The sequence below is a fragment of the Eriocheir sinensis genome, chromosome 10 (genome assembly GCF_024679095.1).
Source record: "Eriocheir sinensis breed Jianghai 21 chromosome 10, ASM2467909v1, whole genome shotgun sequence".
Lineage (NCBI taxonomy): Eukaryota > Metazoa > Arthropoda > Malacostraca > Decapoda > Varunidae > Eriocheir > Eriocheir sinensis.
In genome coordinates this window covers 19,880,751-19,888,794 of record NC_066518.1, presented here as the reverse complement: position 1 = coordinate 19,888,794, position 8,044 = coordinate 19,880,751, and the positions used below count along the sequence as shown (strand labels likewise).

The 8,044-nt window shown below is 41.6% G+C and overlaps 1 protein-coding gene and 1 long non-coding RNA gene across 4 annotated transcripts in view; one reads left to right on the top strand and one right to left on the bottom strand.

Annotated features, from left to right (window-relative positions):
* Positions 1-313: 313 nt before the first annotated feature.
* LOC126996668 (uncharacterized) overlaps positions 314-8,044 on the bottom strand; it is a 55,840-nt gene continuing 48,109 nt past the window's right edge. Inside the window, exons 6-7 of one of the 3 annotated variants that reach the window (XM_050857387.1) lie at positions 3,233-3,424; positions 314-491 (exon numbers count right to left, since the gene is read on the bottom strand). In XM_050857387.1, coding sequence (XP_050713344.1) covers positions 476-491; positions 3,233-3,424 — 208 coding nt within the window. In that variant the 3' untranslated portion in view covers positions 314-475. Of the gene's footprint in view, positions 492-2,523; positions 3,425-8,044 lie in introns of those variants that run through there. The other 2 variants (XM_050857389.1, XR_007751337.1) reach the window with 2 other exon arrangements.
* LOC126996669 (uncharacterized) overlaps positions 7,257-8,044 on the top strand; it is a 19,598-nt gene continuing 18,810 nt past the window's right edge. Inside the window, exon 1 of the long non-coding RNA XR_007751338.1 lies at positions 7,257-7,346. This is a non-coding gene — a long non-coding RNA (uncharacterized LOC126996669). The remainder of the gene's footprint in view (positions 7,347-8,044) is intronic.

Below are 8,044 nucleotides of genomic sequence, written 5' to 3'. Positions count from 1 at the left end.
TTTTTTTGCAATATTCACAACTATATTATTCTAATATCTTATCTTCAAAATAATGTAATTCTCAGCTACAATTACATGGCTGCACCTTCAAAGCCTACAGCTTAATATTTGAAGTTTATTAGGGAATAATTTGCCACTTATTAACAATACTGTTATGTAAAGAAATGGTGCAAAGTGGAATATATAACTATGACAAACACCAATATATATATATATATAGATATATATATATATATATATATATATATATATATATATATATATATATATATATAAATATATATATATATATATATATATTTGTAATACAACATTCTTATATGAACCACCTGTTTGGTAATCTATGTTAAGAGTTAAATAAGAATGCTACAGCATCATGATATATGGATGTAATATTACTATTTTCTAATTTGTTTACAATGATTCAGAAAATATCAAAAGAATGTCAGGAGTACAGCAAACAGAGGGGTGGCTTTCATGTTCTGGGGAGTCTGCAAATTAATAAATATATATGAGACAATAATACATCATACCTTTAAGGGACATAAAAAGATTACATAGATGGGGCTGGGTAAGGTAAGGTTGGGAGCACACGCTATATCTGCATGTGGCCTCGGTGGCCGAAGTGATAGCGTACTGGACCCACATTCACCGCGTGATGGACGTGGGTTCGAATCCTCACGCTACCACTGGATTTTCAGTCACCGCCGAGAGGCTTAAAACTACCCACATGCTGTCCTGAAGACCACCCATCAACCCGGACTCTAGAGGAAGCCGTCCAAGCGAATCAAGAACGAGTTCCGGGGGGCAGCATGAGCCAATGCAAGATGGCGCCACTATAAACACTCGCCTGCGCCAGAACGGGCTGGGCCGACCATCAGGCCCTACCTGGAAGAAGCCTTGGGCCGACCATCAGGCCCCACCGGGAAGATGCCTACCGGCGCAATAGGCAACAACGTAAAAAAAAAAAAAAAAAAAAAAAAAAAACATGCCTACCGGCGCAATAGGCAACGTAAAAAAAAAAAAAAAAAAAAAAAAAAAACTAACCCTTGAGCCTGTGGTGGGTAGGAACCCATTACTCTGGTATACAGGGCCAGTGTGACATCAGGTTACCATAGTTTACCTTTCCAAGGTTTCCCCCGATACTCATTTATCAACCAGCCCAAAAGGGAGGATTAACAGCTGGGTGAGCATGTCGGCTGCCTGGGCAGGGAGGATTGAACCCGAACCCACGGATTAGTAGCTAGACATGCTAACCACTGCACCATGACGGTATGTATGGGGCTGGGGATATAAATAATAATCAACATCAGGTCAACTCAAGACCATGCAGACTCATCATTCATAAATACCAAAATCTGCCAGAACAGTAAACACTCCATAAATCGGACCAATTAGGGGAGACCTCATCCGAAACAACTGAATTAAAAAGAAAGAAAAAAAGGGGGTAGCCAAGAAAGGCTGTTCCAAAGTTGACCAGCATCTATCTATCTGTCTATATCTCCAATGCCCTGCTCCCTCACGGGAACTTCCCTCCAGGGGATGGTCGTGGCAGAAGTGTCTCCATCTCTCTCCTGTTCTGGCACTCCCTCTCAGCACACTCAATCCTGGTACTTCCAACTGATCCAATTGATCCACTTCACAGGTGGTCTTCCCCTGACACCCCCTCCCTCAATCCTTCCCTCAAACACTCTTCACAAATTCATTCTCTTCCATCCTCATCACGTGTCCAAACCATCTCACTGCACCACACTTCACCCACTCCACCACTCCATAATCCACTCCTTTTGCTGTCACATCCATACCAAACCTCTTATACACGCTTTCATTACTTTCTCCATCCCATCCTGAAACACCACATGCACCTCTTATAAAACTCATTTCCACTGTACGCATTCTCGATTGCTGTGCTGCATCCATGTCTACATCTCTGATGCATACGACAGAGTTGGCAGGATAATACTGTTCCTTATTCCCTTTTTTTATCTCCATGCTAACACTTCTTTGTTTCATAACTCTCTCCAATGCACCTACTACCTGTCTGTCCTTCACTGCTCTTTTTCCTTACCTTCCATACTTCCATGATTACATAAAACTGTCCCTAAATATTCAAATTCAGCCACCTCCTTCATCCTCTCCTCCCCTAACCTTTTCCTACACTTCATTGTACTCTCTTCTCTAACTCTGTATGGCTTTGCAAAATCAATGACCTGCTCTCTCACCCTCTCAAATACTATAACCTTACTCTTTCCAGCATTTACTCATAACTTTCTCCTCTTACACACCCTGTCAAACTCATTCACTAATCTCTTCAACATCCCCTCATTCTATGCCAAGTTGTAAGCAATTCTGATAAATTCTTGAATAAATGATTAAGACAGTACAAAGGAGCTGGAGTAGAGCAGGGCCATATAAATATAAATTCACATGGCTCTGGAGTACTACCTTGTTTAAATGGGGCAATGAGGGGTGGAGATGAGGGCAGCAGTTGTAGACAAAACACGGAACAGAAACGTACGAGACACACCATGCACATTCGGAATGCATCTGGTGCACACAAATCTACACTATTGTTAAATTTGAAAATTAATTTAACTATTACCTGTGTGTCTATACAATCAAAAACAAAATCAACTAATGAGTGGCTGCATTCCTCTTGCCCTGCACCAATGAGGGTTTAGGAGAGACATGAGGGACAGAAAGCCTTAGTTTTGAAATGACGCGGTCCATTTAAAACTATGAATTGTATTTGCAGGCACTTCCAACCAGCTTAATTTGTTCAGTTATTCCAATACCACATTCATAAACTAATTCTTAACTATTTTTTATCTAAGTCCAAATTTATCCAATTTGTAAACACTGCTGCATGTCCTAACATTTTTTCAATGTAAATACTTTATTATCTTTTTTAATCCACTTAAACCACTTGAATGCTTCAAGTAGATCGCAACACAGCCTACATCTTTTCCAAGGATGCAAATCAAGTTTTTTTTAATCTTTTTCGTAATACAGTGATATCCCACTGCTCATCAGAGGTCTCAGGAAGTTGTTCCCAGGGTAAAACTTGCGACCTTAATTCATCTATTCCACCCCACAAATATGTCTGTTGCAATCATGTATATCTGTAATAAAAAATATTTTCTCTTATAAATAAACTAGTTAAATAAATGGCTACCTTTTAAGGCTCTACCAACACATGTGGTTCAGTACAGAAAGTTATCTACCTGCTCACCGCATCTCAGATGTCATATCCATGGAGGTAGAATCTTCAGAGGAGGAGGAAAATGTCCTCGTTGGAATGTCAGAGGAAGTTGAGGAGTCTGACATGTCCAAGTTGCTGAGGTGCAGTTGGAACTGTTCCATGGTGGAAGAGTGCCTCACTTCCCTTGGGATAGCTGATGGGCAGCCCTCCTTGGCACGCAGCCTGTACAAAAATAAAAATAGTTACTTCTCAACTACAGCAAAACAGTCAGGAAAACACAACCAATCAAGTAAATATAAAAATGAGAGGAAGTAAGATAACTGCTTCACAATTTTGCATGGATAGAAATAGCTCAGAAAACAGGGGAGACTGTACACCTCCAAACACGGACTGACTGTGAATCAGCAAGGCGGGACGCATGAAAGTTCACGACGCAATGAGGTTCGGTTATGGACTCGATGTTTCCCCACCTTGGTAAGCAAATCTTCGTTGTGCAACACAGCCTTGTTACGATATGGTGTCCTCTTCTCATGAGTGTACCCAGCCGCAAGTTTCACTTAACCCGTAAGCTGCGGGACTGAGATTCTGAGTGCGTCGCCTAGTGCGGCTATATCAGCGAGAGATTGACCTTCAATAAATTATATCTAAGTTACATAAACGTGTCATAAATATTACAATACACATATCTGTAGCTCGAAATGTGTTGTATCCTGCATATTTCTTAGATTTTTCTATCACAAAAATGTTTTTCTGGCAGTATCTGAAACTGGCGCGCCTTTTGGCGCCTGTTTGAAAAGCCCGCTTCCAGAAGGCTTACAGCAGCTTACCGCTCAGCCGCCCAGAAGGCGTACAGCAGTTTGCGGGTTAAAGTTGAACACTTCAGTAACTGAATATGTAACGATAATACTTTATAGATGTTAAATGATGATCTAGTCAAGAAATATGGGCATTGTGAAGTGTTTATAATTATAAAGGTTACGTGTATCATCGGCGCAAGGCAACAGTCTTTTCTTGTTTGTAAACAAGAGCTCGTGTTCTCACCATGCCACAGACCAGTGTGTTGTGCTGCCATATCGAGATCTACCTTTCACTATTATTACTGGACTATTGGGCCTGTTAATCAGTAGGATAGAATGTATTTACTTTATTAGCAATTCTATAGGAGTTCTATTCTACTGGGGAGGCAGTGGCTGAGTGGTTAGCGTGCCGGTCACGTGGTTCGATGCATCCTGGATGATGTGGGTTCGAATCAGCCGCTGCCAACCAAGAATAGATGGCGCCACTATAAACACTTGCCTGCACCATGACGGTCCTTGGCCGACCAACAGGCCCAACCAAGAAAGCCCACCGGCGTTATAGGCCTGGACGAAAAAAATCTGTCTCAAAACAATGGCAAAACAGTTTATCCGGCACGAGCTTCCCCCCGTTTGTGCTGGATAAACGAGGTTCTATTGTACCATGTCCAGCAGTGCAGTTCTGGTCTCTGATAGCAAGAATCAGCAAATCTCAACCTACTGGATCTTGCAAAATGAGAGCATATCGAGGGAGGCATTGGTCTAATATAGAGTTGAAAGAGGTGTAGAATACCTCCTCCTCTAAACCCCTAGAAGGTGGGTGATGGCTTTTTCAGGTTGCCAGATTAAGGGCAGGTGACATTTTTCCGGTCTGCCATTTTCCATGATAATTTAAAAAATAGCATGGGATTTATGGGTCAGCATGATCCCTAGACTGTCACACAACTCCTCCTTGCCATTCTGTGTGTCTGGGAATGTAACAATGGCAGAAGGAGTTTTTTTTTTTCCTCGTCTGATTCTGAGCACGTGTTCACAGCCAGCGACCTCGACTCCTCATAAGCCTCCTCTTGCTCCCAAAAAAGCTCTCACTGTGAGCGCAATTGGGAGAGAACTGAAAGTGACTTTTTCAAGCTTCGAAAGTGACAGCAACAGCATTGAACTTCAACCCCTTGTCTTATCAGCTACTATGCGTTTCAGGCGCCATGTCACACAGTTTTTCGAATACAGGTAACTCTCGATTTACGCGAGTTTGGTTTACGCGTTTTTTAAATAACGCAGGTCCAAAATCAAATAAATGTTTAATTTACGTTTTTCACTTATCGTGATATTTTATGGAGTGTACAAGGCGTCTCACAAATGGACTCACATGGCGCTAAATACACAGCTGAGCTCAGTTCTTCCCAGCGCCACTTGAACAACAATACAGTACCCATGCTCGCTACTCAACAATAGGGGTGGGCAGGTGGTACCAATGCCGGTACTAACGTACCAGCTATACGATGCAGGACCAGTACCAGACTGCTCGGTACCAGTACCGGTACTAACGGTACCAACTATACTGATGAGGACGGTACCAGACTGCTCGGTACCAGTACCAATACTAATGAGTCGCTCATGGTGTCCTCATTTCTTCCTCACATGAGTGAGGCTGAGACAGAGTGCCTGAGTGGATATCTCGATTGATATGGATATTCTCTCTGTCTCTCTCTCTCTCTAAACACTGAATGAAGTGAATATTTATTTTCTATACAAACCTACCTCTTGTTTGATTTACATTGTTTTTGATTTCCGCGACCTCTTCCAGGTCACAATACTCGCGTAAATCGAGAGTTACCTGTATAAAATTTTAACAAAGCATCGGACAAGGATGGTATTTTGGAAGAAGATGATTGATACCCCGACCTAATTGGCAAAATAATAGGCAGGTGCCAAATATGGATGATTACGGTATTTGTAAGAGTAACTTTAAGGTAAACTTCACTAAAATATACAGGCACAGAATGCGGGTAGCAAGGCTAGGTGCGTCATCATGCCGCGCCTCTCCATAGCTGGGCACGATAACAGAAAACCTTATTCCCGATAACCGATAACTGATAATGGAAAACCTTGTCGGTGATAACCAATATTCGTTAACTGGAAACACAAATATAGGTGATAACCGATATTAATCCACAATTCCGATACTAGCTAGCGATAAGTCCGATAGGTGAAAACAATACTATATAGATATTTCAAATAAAAAAACATAGATGAATTAAAATTTTCATTATCTGTATTTTAGAAAACTTACAAAACCTGAAAACCACACGTTGACACGTACATATGAACGGTAATACTAGAAACGCCTGAACCGATGTGTTATTTGGCATCCCGACCGTCAAAAGCTGGCGCTTTTGTTTACAAACACTGGTCTCTCGTGAACTGCGCATGCTCAGACCAGCAAGCGTAGACCTGTACAGTCTCACAAAGCTTTTTAACAGTAATTAAGGGGGGCGACTAAGGGGGGTCCTCCTGCCCATATGGTATGTCCAATAGCTTTGAAATCTTAGTATGTTATTTGTTTCTGTAAATATATGACATTCTGTGAATTTCATGAAATTCGGGTGAAGTATAGGGGAGACTTAAATAAAGCGTAATTTTCTTTTTTTTTGTTCCACAGACTTTATTTTTCAGTTAATCGCTGTGAAAAAAAAAAACAGAATTTTTTTTTACATATCTACATTTTGTATTTATAAAATTGTGATATGTTGTTTTGTCTTCGAGCAAAAAAATTTTCACAAACAATTTTCTCTACTCTGTCCCGTTTTCTTTTTACATTTTTGAAATTTCATAAATACAAAAAATTGCCCTTTAATTGTAGTGTTAGTTGGTACCAAACAAAAGTCAAGACAGACTTTTTCCTGATTTTGTGAAATTTTTTGTAGTGTAAAAATCTACTTTCAGAGATATTGGCTCCTAAAGATTTTTTTCCATTCTAACCATGCCTTGCCATTTGTATTTATCTGATTGGCATGAAATTTTCACATATGATTGTGTATACCTTGTTGACTTACTGGAGAATGCTAAGGCATCTGGTCCCCCTTTATAAAAAAAGTATTACTCACTGCGGTGAGGGTGTCGAGCGCCACCTTCCTCATTGTAGAGGAGGTTACGATCAAGGTATTCCTGCCCGACCGTACTGGGCACTTCTTTCTGTGATAGTGTCTGTAGCTGGGAAAGCGACACGGTGATGAAAGTTTAAGCTTGTATCAGAAGGAGGAGGTTCAACTGAACACCTCTGTGCAGAATTTGTTGTTAGAGATGCAGTGATGTTTCATGTGGCAATGATTCTGCAGCTGGTGGTGATGTAGGTGGTGGTGGGTAGGTGGTGATGAAGCAGGTGGTGGTGGAGAAGAGGCGTGATGAGGTACTCGGTGTAGGGAGTAGCGAATCAGCTGAGTGGTGGAGCAGGTGGTGGTGGTGATGGCGGGTGGCGTGGCAGGATCACGACTCGCTTCATAAGCTCCGAAACTGCTCCCTTCCTGGTCTTGGCCGCTCCATCTTGTTCAATGAGCCTTCTTCATGTTGATGGCTCTCTTACTACTCAACTTGCGTTTGTACGTCATTTCTAAAGACCTTTATTTGGCTGGAGTACAAACGAACAGGTTGCGTGCCCTTCCCCGTTGTCGTCAGGGTAGGGACTGGCTTCACCACACTCCTCTTCTCAACTCACACCCTCCCTGCGATCCGGCACGAGAGGAATGACAGATGACAAAATTTACGGAGAAAAAAAAAATTCTAATGCAAAATTCACGTACATACAAGCACTGAATGATACAGCATGTGTTGGCGCGTGAGTCAGGCTGTGACGCAATAGCGCAGGCCATTTAAATATGGCTTCCAGGGGTGAGGGGCTTTAATTTTACAAAAACAAACCTCACCACATGGCAATTTTGGCTATCCCGGCCATGCTGAGCGAAAAAATGTATTTGTCCGATTTTAAATATATTTGTAAAAAAATACCTTTAGTCGCCCCCCTTAAGAGTTGCTGGAAGGCTGATCATACATA